At 46.4% G+C, this 21,029-nt stretch overlaps 1 protein-coding gene across 1 annotated transcript in view; it reads left to right on the top strand.

Annotated features, from left to right (window-relative positions):
* Positions 1–10,243: 10,243 nt before the first annotated feature.
* LOC309549730 (uncharacterized protein) overlaps positions 10,244–21,029 on the top strand; it is a gene marked incomplete at its 5' end in the record, with an annotated part of 187,092 nt that continues 176,306 nt past the window's right edge. Inside the window, 3 exons of the mRNA XM_082250223.1 lie at positions 10,244–10,298; positions 11,602–11,884; positions 12,736–12,908. Of these exons, the coding sequence (XP_082106349.1) occupies positions 10,244–10,298; positions 11,602–11,884; positions 12,736–12,908 (511 nt within the window). The remainder of the gene's footprint in view (positions 10,299–11,601; positions 11,885–12,735; positions 12,909–21,029) is intronic.

The raw sequence follows: 21,029 nt of genomic DNA, 5'->3' as shown, positions 1-21,029 counted from the left end.
TAACTACACTAGATATCCCTTTCCTAACACTAATAATTGCTAAATGACACTTTTGCAGCAGGAGTAACAGAACTGCTTCCACTCTCTTCCACAACCCCATGTATTACAGTGCTAGAGATTTGGCGGGGCTATGTTATATACTGGGGGGCGTATTCACTACTGATTGGCCTCTGGACCCCCTAGTCACTCCAATCACATTCCTAGCACCCTCCTGCCCCCTTAATTGGCTTTTACTGATGCTTCTGGTCCAATCACGGGCTTTTAAAGCCCAGTTCCTGTCCCATTGCATTTTGGTCGGTTCTGGTTGCCGAATTCCAAACTTTTTCCGCAAAAAGTTCGGAATTCGGCCGAATTTCGAACAGTCAATGTTCGGGTAGAACCGATGGTTGTCCCAAACCATTCGATCATCCCTATTAGGGAGCACCATTATTTATATATTTCACTTTTTGCGCCAAAGTTTCACAGTGGACATTTGTGTTTCACAACACGGAATTTTATTTGGACATTATTTATATATATATTTATAACCACCAATTTCAGATTTTTTGTATTTATATATATATATATATATATATATATATATATATATATATATATATATATAAACATTTTTTTTTTGGACATTTTTATTATTATTCAATCTTATACAAGTCACTGGTTTATTTGAGCTATTAATTATTTTTATATCACTGTTTAGCGCTGTGTTTATATATTCACTTATTAATGGTGATCAGGGGGTTAAATCTTTATTGGGGAGGTGGCAGGTACGCTAAACCTACTTGGGACAGAAACATACTCGCTAGTGCTAACTGAAGTCAAAAGGCACACCATTACAGATACACAGAAAACCGCTGTATACTGTATATAGTGTGCAATGTGACAGGGGGTGAAGGGGTTAACTGGGGGATCAGGGGGGGATCAGGGGGTTAAATCTTTATTGGGGGGGTGGTGGGTATCCTAAGCCTAAAAGTAACGGTCGCAAGCGCTAAATCAAGTCACAAGGCACACTAATACAGAAATATAGAAAGCAGCTATTTACTGTATACAGTGTGCAATGTGACAGGGGGCGTAGGGGTCAACTGGGGGGGGGGGGGGTTTGGGGTTTAAATATGCCTATTTACCTGTGCGTGGGTGTGCTTGGTGCAGTACTCACGTTTTGATCCTCTCTCTTCTCTCGATTAATCCAAAAAGGATTTTGGGAGGAGAGAGAGGGTAATTTCTGTGCCTGTGTTTACATTTCCCAGGCACAGATAGGTATGGGATTGGTCAGGACCGATCAACAGGTCCAGGCCAAAAATCATTGGCCTGGACCTGATGACTGATCGGTTCTGTACCCGCACGCCCCCGGCCCCGAGAATCTAGTAATGCCTTTTCACGTGATTTTGCCTGTAGCTGCCACACTACTGACGTATATAGGCAGTGCAGCGACGGCAAGTGGTTAAATTATCCATATTGGACTTCAAACCTAGACGCCTCTTTTATATAGTTAGGAACGAAGGTGAAGCATTCCATATACTGTATAGCCCTGGTAACTCACATCTATCACATCTTTTTCTTTTACTTATCCTTGACATAAATACACTACTTATGCCAATTAGGTCCAAAAAAAAAGCACTCTATCGTTTCTCTCCCCCCAGGGGGCCCCACCATCCCCCAACACCTAAATGAGTAGAAATGAGCTGAAACTCAGACTATCATTCAGGCTGGGAGGCTTGGTAGCCTCCAGGTCCCAAATCCATCTGGTTTCCCACTGCAATACCTTGTTATCAAGGTTACCTCCTGACTGATTTGCAGAGACAGCCTCGGTGACCCACATTTGAAGACATGTGGGATCCCTGTTATCTAGGAGATCTACCTCTAGGAAGGCATACATTACTTAGTGTGAGTCTTGGGAGTCGGAGGTTTCTCCCCATTCCTTTTCTGTGTTTCGCCTGTTGGAGTTTCTACAACTAGGTTTAGATCAACGTTTGGCTCTGGGCACCATTAAAGGCCAGATTTCTGCTTTGGCCATATTTTTCCAAAGGCCGTTGGTGGCAAAATCCTTGGTTCGCACTATTGTGCAAGGAGTTCGCCATCTGGCTCCACCGGTGAGATCCCTGGTGCCTCCATGGGACCTCAATTTGGGATTGCCCGTGCTTCAAAAGCCTCCTTTTGAAAATATTTGAGAACTTCCTCTGTTCACTCTTTTGCAGAAGGTGTCCTTCTTAGTCGCTATTACTTCCGCACATAGGGTGTCGGAGTTGGCTGCGTTGTCCTGTCGGTCACCTTACCTGGTGATTCATAGGGAAAAAGTGGTGTTGTGACCCTGTCAGGTGTTCCTTCCAAAGGTTGTCTCTGAGTTTCATTTGAATGAAGATATTGTGTTACCTTCCCTATGTCCTAAGCTGAAATATCCTAAGGAAATTGCCTTACATTCCTTAGATGTGGTAGGGCAATTCGGGTGTACCTGGCGGTGACTGAACCGATTCAAAAATCTGATTCTTTGTTTGTTCTTACGAGTGCACCTCGGAAGGGGCAGGCTGCATCTGCTGCGATTATTACCAAGTGGATCAGAGCAGGCCTATTCCATTAAGGGTCAGGTTCCTCCTTTCCCTGTTAAAGTGCATTCTACGAGGGCGCTTAGTGCTTCCTGGGCCTTCCGTCATCAGGCGCCAGTGGTTCAAGTGTGCAAGGTGGCTACGTGGTCGTCTGTACACACATTCACAAAGTTTTATAAGGTGGATGTACTTGCATCTTCGGATGCAGCGTTTGTTCACAAAGTTTTACAGGCTGCGGTTGCAGAGGCTTCCGCTTCTTGAGGGTGTAATTTTTTCCTTTTGGTGAGCTCCAGTTGTTCCTAGTTGAGCTCTTGTTGTTACCTGGTTGGCTATGTTTAGACTTGTGGGGAATTATGCGTTTGCTGTGTTTTTTCCCACACCTCATATTGACACTGCTTTGGGACATCCCAATGGTCTGAAGCATTGAAGCTGTGTCTGTCAGTAAAGGAAAGAGAAAACTGGATTTTTGTCTTACCGTAAAAACTGGATTTTTCACTTACCGTAAAATCCTTTTCTCTTAAGCTGATTGACAGACGCAGGACTCATATCTTGCTATTAGTAGGGAATTGCTGTCCCCTACAGGAGTAGGACACTAGGCTTTATCGGAACAAGAAGATGAGACCCACCTGAAAATAAACAGAACCCCCAAGGTAAACCAAGGGTCCCCTCAAACAGCAGCCTGCAAAACCTAGTGGCCAAAAGAGGCATCCGCAGATGCCAGCACATCAACCTTATAAAACTTTGTAAAGGTATGAACAGATGACCAGGTAGCCGCCTTGCAAACCTGAAGTACAGATGCCTGATGGCAAATAGCCCAGGAAGTACTAAGTGCCCAAGTAGCGTGCGCCTTAACAGGGAAAGGAGGAACCTGACCCTTAATCGAATAAGCCTGCACCACCGTCTGCCTGATCCATCTGGAAATAGTCACAGCAAATGCAGGCAACCCTTTTCTAGGGCCATCCGTGATCACAAAGAGCGAATCTGACTCACGAAAAGAGTCGGTAGTTTCCAGGTACACCCTGATTGCCCGAACCACATCCAAAGTGTGCAGTGCAAATTCCTTAGGATGGATGGGCATAGGACACAAGGAAGGCAACACAATATCTTAATTTAAGTGAAAACTGGAAACCACCTTCAGAAGGAAGGACGGATCTGGATGAAGAACCACTTCATCCCTATGAACCACCAGATAGGGGGAACAACAGGACAACGCAGCCAGTTCCGACACCCTGCACGTAGAAGTAATAGCCACCAAGAAGGCCACCTTCTGGGATAAGGTAAACAGGGGAATCTCCCTAATATTTTCAAAAGGAGGTTTCTGGAGAACCGACAGCACCAAATGAAGGTCCCAGGGTGGCAATGGAGGGCGCACCGGAGGTACCAGGTGCCGCACCCCCTGGATGAAATTTCGCACCAGGGAATAAGTGGCCAGTTGCCTCTGGAAGAAAATCGCCAAGGCCGAGACCTGACCCTTGATAGTACTCAAAGCCAGCTTCTGCTCAACTCCCCGTTGAAGGAAGGCCAAGATCCGAGCCATCGAGTAAGAACTTGGAGGAACCCAAAGGGACTCACACCACGCAATATATGACTTCCACGTACGATGATAGATCTTCCTGGGAGTCACTTTCCTCACTTTAAGCAGAGTAGGAATAACTGAATCAGACATTCCCCTGTCCTTCAGCACCTGGCTTTCAACAGCCAAGCCGTCAAAGCCAGCGACCGTAAAGCAGGATGGAAGATTGGCCCCTGAGACAGTAGATCCTCCCTGAGAGGAAGTCTCCATGGAGCATCTGCGACTAGCCTGACCAAGTCGGCATACCAGGCCAGTCCAGAGCCACAAGAATGACTGGAATTCCTTCCGCCTCTATCCTGCGAAGAAGTCTCTGTAGCAACTTAAGAGGAGGAAAGGCGTACAGCAGCTGATACTGCCCCCACGGGGCCACCAGCGCATCTGCGGCGTCTGCCAGAAGATCCCGGGAGCGGGCTACAAACCTCTGCACTTTCCTGTTGATCCGGGATGCCAACAGATCCACATCTGGGTTGCCCCAATGAAGGCACAGCTGGTGAAACACCTCCGGATGGAGAGACCATTCCCCTTGAGCCAAGGTCTGTCGGCTGAGGAAATCTGCCTGCCAATTTTCCACGCCTGGAATGTGAACAGTGGAGAGAGCTGGAACAAAGCATTCTGCCCATCAGAGGATGCCGGCCACTTCCAAGGCCGCAAGGACACTTTTGGTGCCCCCTTGGTGATTGACATAAGCCACGGCCGGGGCATTGTCCGATTGAATGCACACTGGACAACCCTGAAGATGCTCAGTCCAGTGAACCAGGCAAAGCCTGATCACTCTCAGTTCCAGTACATTTATCGGCAACCTGGATTCTTCCAGGGACCAGATTCCCTGAGCAGAAAACCTGCCGAGAGCCCCTCCCCACCCAGATAGACTGGCATCCGTGGTGACAATCGTCCAATAAATCGGAAGAAAGGATTTTCCTTGAATGAGCATCGGAGACTCGAAGCCAACATATCAGGGACTCCCTGGTCCGCTCGCTCAGCTGGATCTGATTGTACAGGGAATCGGGATTCCTGTTCCATTTGAGAAGGATCTCCTTCTGGAGGGTCCTTGTATGAAACTGAGCGAAAAGTACCACCTCGAAGGACGCCACAATCAGTCCCAGAACTCTCATACAGGTCCGAAGGGATGACAATTTGCTGGAGTTTGTGGAGTTTTTCCGAAGGGAGAAACAAATTGGCTAAGGACGAATCCAAAAAGTCAGGCCCAGATAGTCCAGTCTCCTGGAGGGAACCAGGGACAACTTCTGCAGGTACACAATCCACCCGAACTCTTCCAGAGATTTCATGGTGATTTCCAAATTTGTCATCAGAGCCTGTGGAGATGCCGTATGGAGAAGGAGGTCGTCCAGGTAGCCCAGGATTGATATCCCCCTCTGCCGCAACAGCACTAGAACTTGAGCCAAAACCTTTGTGAAGACCCTTGGGAGCAGAGGCGAGACCAAAGGGTAACGCCACAAACTGATATTGGTCCTCTCCCACTGCAAAGCGCAGAAAACGTTGGTATCCTGCGTTAAAGGGAATGTGAAGGTAGGCATCTTTGATGTCTATGGAGGCCAGAAAGTCCCCCTGATGCAGGGAGGCCACCGCTGTGCGAATGGATTCCATCTTGAATTTTTGCACCCATATGAAACAATTCAGCGCCTTTAAGTCCAGGATTGGACGCACCTTGCCCTCCTTTCTGGGCACTGTGAACAGATTTGAGTAAAAGCCCCGAAAACGTTCTGCACACGGAAACGGAACTATTACTCCCTGTTGTACCAAGTCCTGTACTGCCCCAAACAGAGCCCGTAAGCGATCCAGGGACAGTCTCACATTGGAAGGAAAGAACCTTACCGATGGAACTGATCGAATCTTGTACCCCGACTGTATGACCTTTTGAACCCATTTGTCTTTAATCTGGGAGAGCCACGGGTCCTGGAACCGGCAAAGATGTCCCCCCACTCCTGATATGGGTGGGGGTGCACCGTTAGGTTGAAGTGGCATTGTCCTCAGGTCTGGAGGAACTCGATTTTTGTTTTCCAGTCCAGGATCACTTTGAACCCCCCGAGGAGGCCTTGAAGGGCTTCGCATTGTCGACTGATCCAGAGGGACGAAAAAACTTCTTGTGTGCTGAAAAGGAGGGTCCCCGTCTGCAACGAGGGTCCTTACCCTTGGTAGCTTGCACGAAAAAAGGTGGTCTTGCCCCCAGTGAGACCTTTGATAATATCATCCAAGGTAGCTCCAAACAGGCGATCCCCCTGAAAAGGGAGATCAGTTAAGGCTTTCTTTAAAGCCTGATCCACAGACCAGCGCTTCAGCCACAGCATGCTCCGGAGGACCACCGCCGAAAACGACAAGCGCCCCAGCATTGGATCAGTATCCAGTGCGGCATCATAAACAAATTGCAGCCCTTGCACCATTTGGTCCAGCAGTTCTGAAACGGCAGGGGGAAGGTGTCTCCCCTCCAGGTCACGGCGTAGTAACTTAGCTCATTCCATTAATGTTTACGAAACCAGGGCAATGGTAAACACCGGTCTTAAGGCAGACCCCGCTAGGGAGAACATAGTGCGGGACACAGACTTTGCCCTATGATCCTCTGGATCCCTAAAAGACGGGGAATCCTCCACCGGGATCACATTAGCTTTATTTAGTCTGGAGACTGGCGGATCCATCGTAGGCGGCACCGTCCACTTTTTAATGAGGGACTCTTCAAAAGGGTAGCACCTAGCAATCTGCCTAGGCATCCCAGGGGAGCGTTTCGGACGGTCCCATTCCTTCTTAATTATATCGCCAAAGCATGCGGGAAAAGGAAAAACCTTTGTCACCCTGGAGGGTTTGCGAGTGCCAAAAGCAACCTGTGCATCAGTCCCAGTCGCAGCTGCGTCCTCCATCTTTAGGGTATCACGTACAGACACAATCAGTGCGTCCACCAGTGCCTTGTCTTGTGCGGCAGCAGAGGCAGAAAGGTCATCCTCACTATCAGAGGAGATGGGGTGCGAGGCAGTAGACTCAGAAGGGAGACCTGCATCAGCAGTGACTGATTCAGACTCAGATTCTAAGGCATCAGACGAGGCAGGAGGCGGAGGGCGTCTTCTAGCACCTCTCCCCTGAAAGACCATCTCCACCCGGGACACAAACTAATCCAAGACGGCCAAAAGTGCATCTATAGTCAGCTGGGAACCTGAGGGCCCTGCGGCCACCTCGAGGGGATCAGGTGGGGACACATGTTCAGCAGGGTCCATGTTCCACCAGGGGAACCCTTTAGCAAAATAAAAAAAAAAATGTTTTTTTTTTTTTGGAAAATGTCCCGCCGTGCTACAGTGCCCCCAAGTGGTCAGGCAGCGTGCCTTGAGACCCCTAGCAGAGAAAGAGAGAGACCTCCCCAAGGCTTACCAACCCACAGCAAGATGCACCAGAAGGCCCAGAGTGTCTTAGCAGCACGTGTCAGCAGAGATCTTCCTCTCAAAAGAATGCCTGCAGAGCGGTGTGCCCCGGTCGGTCTTGGGAGGGGCTCCACCCACATACACGCCTTCAGGACTCCCACACAGTGATTCTATGTACTGAAATACGAGCCAGGTGTACCAAGATGGCCGCCACCATGCAGAGCACATGGAGGCTACAAGAAAATGGCGGCCCGCGGCGGTAAAGGGGACCCCTGGGGCACCCCCCCCCCCAGGCTGACAGACAAGTGATCAGCAGATTGGTCTGGGGAAGGCAGGTAGGATCCCCCCCCCACATAAACGTCCGTCCGCCGCCGGTGGTATACCCCACCCCCGCCCCCATTTGCGGCCTGTTATCCAGATACAGCCCCCCTGTAGACATAACACATCCCAACATCCCCAGTAGTGATGGGTCCGACCGTCCCAGGGAGGGGTCCATGTGACCGTCTACCCCAAAACCCGACAGGAGGAAAGGGGAGAACATAGATCTGAATTTCACATAATGTGAGATACTGGGTTTTTCCCCTTAAGATAACATTCACGTATCGTCCCATCATATTAGAGCAATTGAAAGTCTGAGTGCCACCCAGTGGTATTGATGAGACTGTAGCACATCTGAGCACACAGAAAAAAAGCATTACAATAAATGTGGACAGTAAAAAGTTTGTTGACCATGTTTTATTTTTTCAAAAGGAAGCAAAATTAGTGGCAGAGCAGATGAGAGGAAAAAGAGCAACAATATGGAAAAAGAAATAAAAGACAGGAAGGCAAGGATGAGAACAGTAGGGAGTAGGGTAAGATAAGAAATAGAAAAAAGGAGGACAAGGGATAGTAGTAGAGGAAGATGGGGAGGCAAGGCACGGCAAGGTGACGAAGAAGGGGTAAAGTGAAAAGGGAGGGAGAGAAAGGGAAGGCAGGGGGTTGAGAATATGCATGAGAGGAAGGAGAGGAATGAAAGGCAAGTATGAAAGAGGACAGGGGATGAGAAGAAGGGAGGAATGGGAAAGGTGGGGCAAGAGAAGAAAGGGAGAAAAAAAAGGAAAGATAAAAACTAATACATGGTTATTGAAGAGAATGAGACAAGTAATATAAATAATAGAGATAAAGGAAGAAGAGAGATCAGAGAAGCAAAAGAGATAGTGAGAAGGAGATTAAGAGAAATGGAAGATAGCACAGGAGGAAGAAAGAAAAAAGAAAGAGAAAAAGAGGAGAGAAAATGGACAAAAAGAGCAGCTGGATATAGAAAGGGGATGGGGATTGAGAGAAGAGGAAGGCAGATGAAAAGAGGCAGAAAAGAGAGGAGATGGAGAAGGATAGAAAGGCAAGAGTGAGGGGGGAAAGAAAAAATATCAGAGATTATGCAAGGAGAAGAGAAGACTGATTCTGAGAAGAGGGGAAAGAGATGTAAAGAAGAGGCAGGAAAAGGATGACGGGAATGGTGGGAAGAATTAAAAAATCTAATTTACTTTGGATTACTATTGCCGTTGTTGTCCAGTGAGTCTCCTGCAAGAATTTCTGCTCCATCAATGTAATTTGCACAGCAGTCCCCTCTGTTGGTGATCATTATGTGGGATATTTTATGAGTTGCCAATAAATCCACTCTCAGCCAAGGTGAAGCCTCAAACTTAGTAGAGAAACAAGACCCGTGCCAAAAGTCAGGATCCAAATTTCCATCAATGGCATTTATTGTTGAGCTTAAAGAATCAGTAGAAGACTGAGTAGGTCGCAGACCGGTCAAATTGCGACCTGGCGAGACGTTTAACTCGCGAGCCAATCCCTGTCCAGTGGGACTATGTCACGGCTGACCCAGCGCGGCACTAGGGCCTGCGCGCGCTCATTGGCTGGCTGGGTTGACCACTGGATTTCAACATCCAGCCTGTCGCCCAGATCCGGCATAATTGCTTGTAGATCTTACCGGAACAATCCAGAGAAAAAAACTAGCTAAAAAAAAACAATTATCCAAAAAGCTTGCCAGGACCAGAGATCCCAGCAAGGAACTTAGGTCCTTACTTCTGACTAGGCAGAAAAAACTGACATCCTATAGCAGGAAGAGAGAGGGTATACCCCCTGGGACTGCCCATAGGTATAGCCAGAACTTTTTTTCTGCCTAGTCTCCTACTCCTGCAGGGGGCAGCAATACCCTACTGATATCAAGATATGAGTCCTGCGTCTGTCAATGAGCGACAGAGAATTCCTTTTCTCTAAGGTTCACTGACGGCCACAGCACCCGCCCCTCTGTTGGGGTTGAGTTATAATGTATGTTCTTCTAACACTGCTTGTTACAAACTGGAGTCCTACAGCAGGAAGTGATGGTATACCCTCTGGGACTGCCCCAGGAGTGTAACCAAAAAGGTTTCCACCTAGTCCTACTCCTGAAGAGAGACAGCATAAAACCCACTGGTCTGAAGACTTGAAGCTGTGTCCGTCAGTAAACCTCAGAGAAAAGGATTTTACGGTAGGAGAAAAATCGAGTTTTATTGATGTATTAATGATTACAGAGCTGCACTTGTGCCTATTTATCTACTTGGAGTTCAGCTTTACCAAACCAGTCCTATAGTTGTTCATTGGTTGTCTATATTATGAAAATTTTAAATGTGCACAGGACAAGATGTGAAACTGAATCAGCTAAAATCTTTCCTTCTTCATGGTACTTTATTCTTATTTGCTCAGGTTTATTCACCCATGTCATTAAAGAACAAGCCACTACAGGAATCATGATTTCGCTCATATGTGCCCTCTTGTGCACTCTGGCTGGCAGCACTGAGATTTGTAAGTACAGTATAGTAATTTAAACAGCTCTTTATTTTGGCATGCCTAGAAAAAGAATACACGGAGCATCATATTAGGCATATGTGTGAGTAAATATGATTTGTTCAGGAGCATGGTTCAGCACATGACTACATTTTGTCATTTGTAAACAATGTTTTGCTGTGGAAGCCACTTAAAAATATGACTAGGGAAGATCAGCGGGTCCATCAATGTCTCAGATTTCATGAACAGTAGGGAGCTTCTGCTTCTTACATTGATGCTGGTAAGTCTTTCAAGTTCCTGTAACATGGGGTTTGACAGGTGAATAAGAGCCTTGTGTGCATTTCTTTTACAAATGTGCACACTGTTTGAACTCTCCTTGTTCCTGGAGCAAGGAGGTCAGTCTTTTGAGCATTAGGTTAGTTATTAAAATAAGTGAGATTAAAGTGGTATTAAACCCAAAACCAAAAATATAATATATGCAGTTTACCAATCTCTAGATGTTGTGGCTGCATTCATTTTATTTTTTAGGCTTTTTCCCCTTTGTTTTCACCTGGTAATCTGGCCAGTAACAAACCTCCTGTATTAGAGGGCCCCCAATCAGGATGAGGGAGCCAGAGACACCTTTGGACAGCAACATTGTTAGTCTGGAAGTAGGGTAGTGTTAAATGTACTTGCAGTTTGAGATACACCAACAAATTGAAGCCAAACTCCAGCTAACATTTTATAAGCAGTTACATTAACTTTTTTTTAATATCTTTTGGGATAAAGGTTTTAGTCAGTGGTCAGTGGTAGATGGATTCCTTGTTTGTCTCAACCCTGTAATTGCTACATCAGCAGGACAACTTGTTCTGTTAAAAAACAACAGACCAACCGGCCAGATCACCAGGTGAAAATAAATGAAAGAAAACCTAGAAAAGAAAACAAATGCAATCATTACATCTAAGGTTTGGTAAGCCGCAATATAATAAATATCATAAATGTTTGGTTTTGGGTTTAATACCATTTTAAGACCTTTGCCTGGTTTGTGTGTGTGTGGACACTTTTAAAATGTATTCACAAAATCTGATGATTGACAGACCAACCATCTATTCAATAGATCAAGCTCTTACATAGGTGGGTTCAGAGGTCCTAAACTACTGACTTGAACATGAACCACTATTTTCTGTAGTTCACTGGGTAACTTCAATAATATTACTGAAAACTTGCATTTACCTTGAATGCTTATAAAAATGTCTAACCTCCATAAATCACCCAGAGAAAAACAGGAGAATTGTAAATATTACATGGGAAATCTCACTAGATTATTTTTCTGTTTAACCAGATAACAATGTTGCCCTCCAGAGCCGCTCTACTCAGTCTTCTACTGATTCTTTAAGCTCAACAATAAATGCCATTGATGGAAATTTGGATCCTGACTTTTGGCACGGGTCTTGTTTCTCTACTAAGTTTGAGGCTTCACCTTGGCTGAGAGTGGATTTATTGGCAACTCATAAAATATCCCACATAATGATCACCAACAGAGGGGACTGCTGTGCAAATTACATTGATGGAGCAGAAATTCTTGCAGGAGACTCACTGGACAACAACGGCAATAGTAATCCAAAGTAAATTAGATTTTTTAATTCTTCCCACCATTCCCGTCATCCTTTTCCTGCCTCTTCTTTACATCTCTTTCCCCTCTTCTCAGAATCAGTCTTCTCTTCTCCTTGCATAATCTCTGATATTTTTTCTTTCCCCCCTCACTCTTGCCTTTCTATCCTTCTCCATCTCCTCTCTTTTCTGCCTCTTTTCATCTGCCTTCCTCTTCTCTCAATCCCCATCCCCTTTCTATATCCAGCTGCTCTTTTTGTCCATTTTCTCTCCTCTTTTTCTCTTTCTTTTTTCTTTCTTCCTCCTGTGCTATCTTCCATTTCTCTTAATCTCCTTCTCACTATCTCTTTTGCTTCTCTGATCTCTCTTCTTCCTTTATCTCTATTATTTATATTACTTGTCTCATTCTCTTCAATAACCATGTATTAGTTTTTATCTTTCCTTTTTTTTCTCCCTTTCTTCTCTTGCCCCACCTTTCCCATTCCTCCCTTCTTCTCATCCCCTGTCCTCTTTCATACTTGCCTTTCATTCCTCTCCTTCCTCTCATGCATATTCTCAACCCCCTGCCTTCCCTTTCTCTCCCTCCCTTTTCACTTTACCCCTTCTTCGTCACCTTGCCGTGCCTTGCCTCCCCATCTTCCTCTACTACTATCCCTTGTCCTCCTTTTTTCTATTTCTTATCTTACCCTACTCCCTACTGTTCTCATCCTTGCCTTCCTGTCTTTTATTTCTTTTTCCATATTGTTGCTCTTTTTCCTCTCATCTGCTCTGCCACTAATTTTGCTTCCTTTTGAAAAAATAAAACATGGTCAACAAACTTTTTACTGTCCACATTTATTGTAATGCTTTTTTTCTGTGTGCTCAGATGTGCTACAGTCTCATCAATACCACTGGGTGGCACTCAGACTTTCAATTGCTCTAATATGATGGGACGATACGTGAATGTTATCTTAAGGGGAAAAACCCAGTATCTCACATTATGTGAAATTCAGATCTATGGACTCGGAGCACCTGTTACTGAGGATGAAAGATTTTCAAGTAAGTTGCTGCCCATTTCTCCCTTTTGGACCAGACATATATTATTTCCAGTACAAAAAATATGGGAAAGGTAAAACTTTTAAGTCATCCTCAGAATTAGGAGAGGTGAGAAATAATAGAGACCCCTCTTCTGGTGGCATCTATCAAAGTTTGAAGCTCCTTTTTTTTTGGAAGATGATTTTTTTTTCATTTTGTGTTCTGAACACATAGCACATGCAGTGAGGCAAAGTCCCCTCCAGTGAAGATACACCCTGCAATAAAAATCTGTAGTGTAGCACTTACTCTCAACAAAACTGCTAAAATTGTATGGTCTCTCCCGCCTTCCTAATGGTGACCCACCCTGTAGCTGCGCCCAGAAACACAAAGACCAACCATTAGTGACAACCAGGCTTTCTTGGTTTTAAAGGTTTATTTACTCAACTTGTGTAGAGAGGGCTATGGGCACAGAATACAAGAAAAAAAAAAGAAACAGCAAACACAGGTCTTAGGCCTTTTAGGCCTTTACAGAATAGAAAACTAGTTACTAGTTACATAGTTGGTGAGGTTGAAAAAAGACACCAGTCCATCCAGCTCAACCTATGATTAGTGTGTGTTTGCTGTTAACAGTACATTGTATACCCCTGTATGCTGTGGTCTTTAAGGTGCCCATTTAATAGTTTTTTTAAACTATCGATGCTCCCTGCTGATACCACTGCTTGTGGAAGAGAATTCCACATCCTTCCCGTTCTGACAGTAAAGAACCCTTTACGCAGTTTAAGGTTAAACCACTTCTCTTCTAATTTTAGTGAGTGGCCACGTGTCTTATTAAATTCCCTTTCGCTGAAAAGTTTGTTCCCTATGCTAGGGTTACCACCAGTATGGTATTTGTACATTGATATCATATCCCCTCTCAAGCGTCTCTTCTCCATAGAGAATAAGTTCAATGCTTGTAGTCTTTCCACATAGCTTAAGTCCTCCATTCCCCTAATTATCTTTGTTGCCCTTCTCTGGACTCTTTTCAGTTCCAGCACATCCTTCTGGAGGACCGGTGCCCAGAACTGAATGGCATACTCGAGATGGCCGGCCGGACCAGAGTCTTGTAGAGTGGGAGAATAATCGTTTGGTCTCTGGACTGAATCCCCTTTTTTATACATGCCAATATTCTATTGGCTTTGCTTGCAGCAGCTTGGCATTGCATGCCATTGCTAAGTTTGTTGTCTACTAGGACCCCCAGGTCCTTTTCCATCTTAGATTCACCCAGAGGTTCTCCCCCTAGCGAGTAACTTCTTAGCTTAGTATCTTCTGCAAATACTGAGATTGTGCTGGTTAACCCATCCTCTAGGTCGTTTATGAGTAAATTAAACAGGATTAGTCCCAGGACAGATGCTTGGGGGACCCCACTTTCCACACCCGACCACCCTCTGGACTCGCCCCTGGAGCCAGTTTTCAATCCAGGTATTCACCCTATGGTCCGTACCTAAGTTTGTACAGTAAGCGTCTGTGGAGAACTGTATCAAATGCCTTTGCAAAGTACAGATACACTACATCAACAGGTTTTCCTTTATCTAGATGGCAGCTTACTTCTTCATAGAAGGTTAATAGATTGGTCTGGCAAGAATGATTCCTCATGATCATGAATCCATGCTGATTACTACTTATGATGCCATTTTTATTACTAAAATCTTGTATATAGTCTGTTATCATCCCCTCCAATATCTTGCAGACTATTGATGTTAGGCTAACCAGCCTGTAGCTCCCAGGAATACATCTCTACCCTTTTTTAAATATTGGTACCACGTTGGCTTTTCTCCAATCAGCTGGTACCATTCCCATCAGTAGACTATCCTTAAAAATTAGGAACAATGGTCTGGCTATCACCTGGCTGAGTTCTTTAAGGACCCTCGGGTGTAAGCCATTTGGTCCCTGTGACTTATTTATGTTAAGTTTTTTAAGTCTAGTTCTGAGTCTGTCTTCGGTTAATCACGAGGGTGCTTTATGTGACTTGTCATTAACTTTAACATTACAAGCTGGGTTAATGTAGCCCCCCAATTCTTTTGTAAAGACTGAAGAGAAGAATTTATTTAGCACCTTCACCTTCTCTCTGTCCTTTGTAGCCAGATTCCCTTCTACCGCATTGTTTCTTATCGGTGTATTCACCATCCGACCCATGAAATTGTCCTGCAAAACATTTAGAAAATGGCGAGCCTTAGATGAATGTGTGGTTACTTCTGCCCGTCTATATCTGGATAATTAAAATGCCTCATTATAATGACATTTCCCATCCTTGCTGCCATTCCCCCTCCTCCCTCTGGTTGGGGGGCCTATAGCATACACCCAGTATTACTTTCCCCAAAGTACCTTCCCTTTGAAGCTCTACCCATAGGGATTCTACCTCTTCCTTAGCTCCATTCATGATATCGTTCCTCACAGGGGCATAACTACTCGGGTTGCAATTGCAACCGGCCCCATGCTCCAGGGGGCCTGTGCGGCTCCCCTGTACACTTGGATAGCATATAGAGAAATCACTGTCCTCCTTTTTCCTCCTGTAGCTGCAGGAGGAAAATGGAGCAGATTGGTTCCTCTGTATGCTGCCCCCGCCACTCCTCCTATCCATTTCGCTTGTGTTCTGCTGTCTCTGGGCCCCCGTATGCTCCCCTGGTCCCCCCCCCACACTGTGCTCCCTTCCATCTCCTGCCGGCTGCTGCAGGGCATGTGTCACAATAGAGAACCATGAAGGGGTCAGTAAATATGTAATTTACCAGCTCCTTCATTTTCTAAATGGACAAAGTCATAGTCAGTGACATTATAAAAAAATAAAATAAAATGATAAAAAATAATATAGTTAAAATACCAAAAAATAAAAACTACTGACACCAGTGGGTGAACTTCCAGGATCGCAAAGGTCACACTTGCGAACGGGCCCTGGCATTCCACCACCGCGGGGAGGCCTCAAGATGGTAGGAAGGGAGCCCACTGCAGATCTTGTGAAAGGGTCCAGCAACGAGAATAAAGGGCCCCAGGATCAGTGGGAAGAGCCCCAGGCTTGAAGGTAAGGGCCCCAGCCAGGGGTCCAGGGGGCCCTTCATGGTTTCTTGCATCGGGGCCCTGAAGGTTCTAGTTACGCCTCTGGTCCCTCATATTCACTTGCACCTTGTTCTTGACATACAGGCAAACCCCTCCCCATTTTTTACCCTCTCTATCTCTGCGATAAAGGGAATACCCCTGAATTAGCATTAGGTTGGGCAGCCAAGATCTGTTCCCCAAGAGGAGAGGTTAAGTTGGTGCGGATGGCAGCCAGGATATGATCTGGTCCTCCCTGGACAACTCAGAAATCTGGCGAGACAAGGCATCAGCTTTAACATTCTTGGAGCCGGGCAAATAGGAGAATAAGGCCCATCTGGCCTGACGGGGTGTGAGCCTCTTGGCCTCCGAGAGATACGTCAGATTCCTATGATCAGTGAGAACGAGAACTAAAACCACAGAACCTTTGAGCAAGTGCCTCAATTTTTTGAGAGCCAGGATAATGGTCAAGAGCTCTCTGTCTCCAATCTCGTAATTGCATTCAGCTAAGGACAGCTTCTTGGAGTAGAACCCACAAGGAAGTAAGGGTCCATCAGGAGTCTGACGCTGAGACAGGAGGGCACCTACTTCTAGGACAAAGGGCAAACCAGGATTGGGATGAGACAGAATAGGAGACAAAGCAAAAGCAGACTTGTGGGCTTTGAAAGCTTGAGTGGCAGCAGGCGTCCAATTGTGGGAATCGCTGCTCTTCTTGGTCAGATCTGAGATAAGTTTGGCTAAAGAAGAAAAGTTCCTGATTAATTTCCGATAGTAGTTGGAAAACCAAAGGAAACGCTGAATGGAACAGAGACCACTGGAGCGAGGCCATTGTAGAACAGCCAAAACCTTCTGAGGGTCCATGGAGAACCCCTTAGCCAAAACAATGTAGCCCAAGAAGGCAAACTGAGACAGGTGGAATTCACATTTCTCAAGCTTACAGAAAAGCCCATATCACTTAACCGTTGCAGCGTCCGTCTGACATCCAGGTAGTGTGATTCAATGGAGTCCGAGTAAATCAAGATGTCATCCAAATAGACTACCACGCATTGCTGTAACATATCATGAAAGACATCATTGATGAATTCCTGGAAGACAGAAGGCACAATGCACAAGCCAAAGGACATCACCAGAGATTTGTAATGACCGGTTCTGGTGTTAATTGCGGTCTTACACTCATCGCCCTTCTTGATCTTTATGAGGTTATGCGTGACCCTTAGGTCAAGCTTGGTAAAGACTGCTGCTCCCTTGAGGTGGTCGAACAATTCAGTAATCAACAGAATCGGGTATACATTCTTGACCGTGATGCGATCGAGGCCCCTATAATCAATGCAAGATCTCAACTCACCCTTTTTCTATACAAATAAAAAACCAGCACCCGCTGAAGAAGTGGACTTGCGAATGTGCCCCCGGGCAGTCGCATCCGCAATGTACTCCTCCATAGCCTTATTCTTAGCAACTGAGGGAGGATACACACTGCCATGAGGGGGAATGGCACCAGGTTGCAAGTCTATGGCATATTCATACGGACGATGAGGAGGAAGAGTACTAGCGCGCACCTTGTCAAATACATCTTGATACTCACAATATTCAGTAGGCAAAACTGAATCAGAGGGGGTACAAAAGTACCTTAACAGGCCCATGGATACAAACAGCGCCACACTGTGGAGACCAAGAGAGGATCTGGACCGACTGCCAATCAAAGGTCGGATTGTGTTTCTGAAGCCAAGGGTAACCCAAGACAACGGAGTAGTGTGAGGACTATATAACCTGGAAACAGGTCGACTCCCTGTGAACAGCCCCTATCACCATATCAACCGCAACAGTCTTGTGGGTAACCTGTGTCGGTTACAGGGGTCTGCCTTCAGTCGCCTCAATAACTAGTGGAGAAACACGAGGCTGCAAGGGTATGGAATTTGCAGCAGCAAACGTACTGTCAAAGTAACCGCCAGTACCAGAGTCTACCAACGCTTGGGTAACCGAACTGAACCCGCTGCACAGGAGAGGAAAACTGTGATTAGTGGTTTATCTTTACGGGAAACCAGGGACGAAGAAATTCCACCTAAGATCTGCCCCCGACAGGACCTTAGATGCGAGCGTTTCCCGGACGGGTAGGACAAGATTTCAGGAAAGGTCCACCAAGACCGCAATACAGGCACCAGCCCTCCCTCCTCCTAAAGGCCCGCTCAGCCTCAGAAAGGCGAGTGAACGCCAGCTGCATGGGTTCACAGCCAGACACACCTTCCCAAGGAGGCGTGGGAGGTGAGGGAGGAATGGGTGGGAAAGAAAACGTAGGAGCCAAACTGGTAGGAGGCCTCCACAGGCGTTCCTTAAACGATGGTCTTTCACTGAGCCAGATGAAAGCCTCAAGCTCGTCAGGGAGATCCTTGGCCGCAATCTTGTCCTTCAATGCATCGGAGAGACCATGAGAGAAGACAGCCACCAGAGCCACATTATTGCAGCCCACCTCTGCTGCCAGGGTACAAAATTCGATGGCATACTCGACAATGGTTCGTATACCCTGTTGAATGGACAGGAGCAGCAGGCAGAGCGAGCAGGTACATCGAATACCCTACGAAAGGAGGCAACAAAACTCGGGTAATTGAGTATCACAGGATTATCATTCTTCAATAAGGGATTTGCCCAGGCCAAGGCCTTCTCCGAAAGCAACAAGATTAGGAAGCCCACCTTGGACCTGTCAGTGGGAAACGCTTGAGGAACCATCTCAAAATAAATGCCCACTTGGTTTAAGAAGCCACGACACTGACTCAGTTCACCCCCATAGTGCTGCAGGAAGGGGGCTGAACCAGTCATCTCTCTGGTAATAGTGACTTCAGCTGCAACTGCAGGAGCGGCAACAGGAGCAGCAGTGGGTGCAACAACAGGAGGAACCACCAGCCTAGCAGCACCAGGAGCAAGGTGTGCTGTGCGTGCAAGCAACGTCTGCAACGCCTGAGCGAACTGACCCAAAAGGTGATCTTATTGATCGAGCCTGGTAACCAGCATGGGGAGTGTAGGAGCACCTGCATCGTCAGGATTCATGGCCCTTGTATACTGTCAGGGTGCCAGGAAACCAGACCACACGGGGATGCGGGTAAAATAAAGCAGTTTATTGGAGAAAACAACAATAATCGCACAGGAAGAGTGAGGATGTGAGAGCAGGAACAAGCTGGGGTCAAGTCCAGAAACGGGTAGTCATCTAAGCCGGGGGCGGGTCCAGAAGTGGGTAGTCTGCCGATGCCGGGTCGTCTGCCAATGCCAGTTCGTCAGCTGATGCCGGGTCGAGGGCCAGGAAAGTCGTCAGCCAAGCCAGGTCATACACGGAGGAACACAGAGAACAGAAGACTGCTAGCAGAGATACACCTTGGAGCACAAACACAAGGGCAAGGATTGCAAACCAACAGGTGATAGATATAGTCAGGTGTGCAGCATCATCAATGTGTGACATCCAGGCAGCAGGAAGTGATGATGCAATCAGAGTCTATAAGAGGCAGCAGTCTGCACGTGCCCAAGATGGCTGCCAACAGGAGGGCAAGGTACGACCATGACAACTACTCAGGTAGAATACACTGATACAATATTCAGATACTCACAATACTCAGGTGCTCACCCTACTCAGGTACTCCCACTACTCAGGTACTCAAAATACTTAGGTACTCAGATACAATACCCAGGTACTCGCACTACTCAGATACTCACACACCTCAGGTACTCTCAATACTCAGGTGCTCACAGTACTTACATACAATACTCAGAAACTCACAATACTCAGACACTCACACTACATCCTCCTCAGACAGCATCCCCACTACACGCAGTTAGGGATGGATGGACTTCGTGTTTGATTCAAACCTAAGTTTGACTCGAACACAGCCCGTTTGCCAAATTGCCAACAAATGAGCTTCTTCGTTGGAACTTCAAGTTCCCTCATCCATAATGCACTGCACACTGGCAGTGCATTATGTGATTGGCCAAAGCATGGACTCTGACCTCCATGCTTTGGCCAATCAAATCAAGTGTGTTAGGGCTACAAGATTGTGGAATTCTCTACCACAAGAGGTGGTTTCTGCGGGTAGTATGGTGGCTTTCAAAAAACTCTTAGACGTACATCTCAAGGATCAGAACATTCAGGGCTATGTGAGATGATTACAGCCACACACACCTACACAGGTTGAACTGGACGGACTATTGTTTTTATTCAACCTCACCTACTATGTAACTATGTAACTATGATTGGCCAAAGGCAGGTGCCTTTAGCCAATCATGGCTCAGGTGCGGCTGCCATGCACCGTGTGTAGGGCAAAATAGAAGTTAGTTAGTTAAGCAGGGAGAGTGTGTTCAGCCTAAGCAGGCTTGACGGTGGGGCAGGTGGTAGAATACCAGGCTTGCAATTGAGAAGTTGTGGGTTCCAATCCCTTAGACAGCGGGTGATTTTTAAGTGGAATTCCATCAGGGAGAGTGTAGTATAGTTAATAATAGATTGCTGGCAGGGAAAGAGATTTTTGCTTTTTACAGTTTGTTGAGATCTGATGCAGTGCAGTGTATACCACAAAGATATAGGCACTTCAGTTTATATCAGTTTATGTCAGTATTCCCCCTAAAATCCATACCAGACCCTTATCCGAGCACACAGCCTGGCTGGCCAGGATGGGGGTGGGGGCAAGCGAGCGCCCCCCCCCCACCCCCACGAACCATACCAGGCCACATGCCCTCAACATGGGGGGTGCTTTGGGGCAGGGGGGGTCTCCCCCCCACCCCAAAGCACCTTGCCTTCATGTTGATGGGGACAGGGGTCTCTTCCCAACAACCGTGGGCTGTGGTTGTGGGGGTCTGCAGGGGGGAGGCTTATCGGAATCTGGAAGTCCCCTTTACCAATGGGGCCACCAGATCCTGGCCCCCCTCCTATGTGAATGGATATCGGGTACATCGTACCTCTATCCATTCACCAAAAAAGTGTACAAAAAAATAAAAGACAAAAGCCAGTTTTGGACAAGTCCTTTATTAAAAAATAAAAAAAAAAGTGTCCCCCAATGTATATCCATCTTCAATCATGTCGGACACCCGCAACCAAAAAATAGAAAAAAA

The sequence above is a fragment of the Pelophylax lessonae genome (genome assembly GCF_965119305.1).
Source record: "Pelophylax lessonae genome assembly, chromosome: 3".
In the NCBI taxonomy this organism is placed as follows: Eukaryota; Metazoa; Chordata; class Amphibia; order Anura; family Ranidae; genus Pelophylax; species Pelophylax lessonae.
Note: the sequence above shows the minus strand (reverse complement) of the source record. Positions and strands in the feature narration are given on the sequence as shown.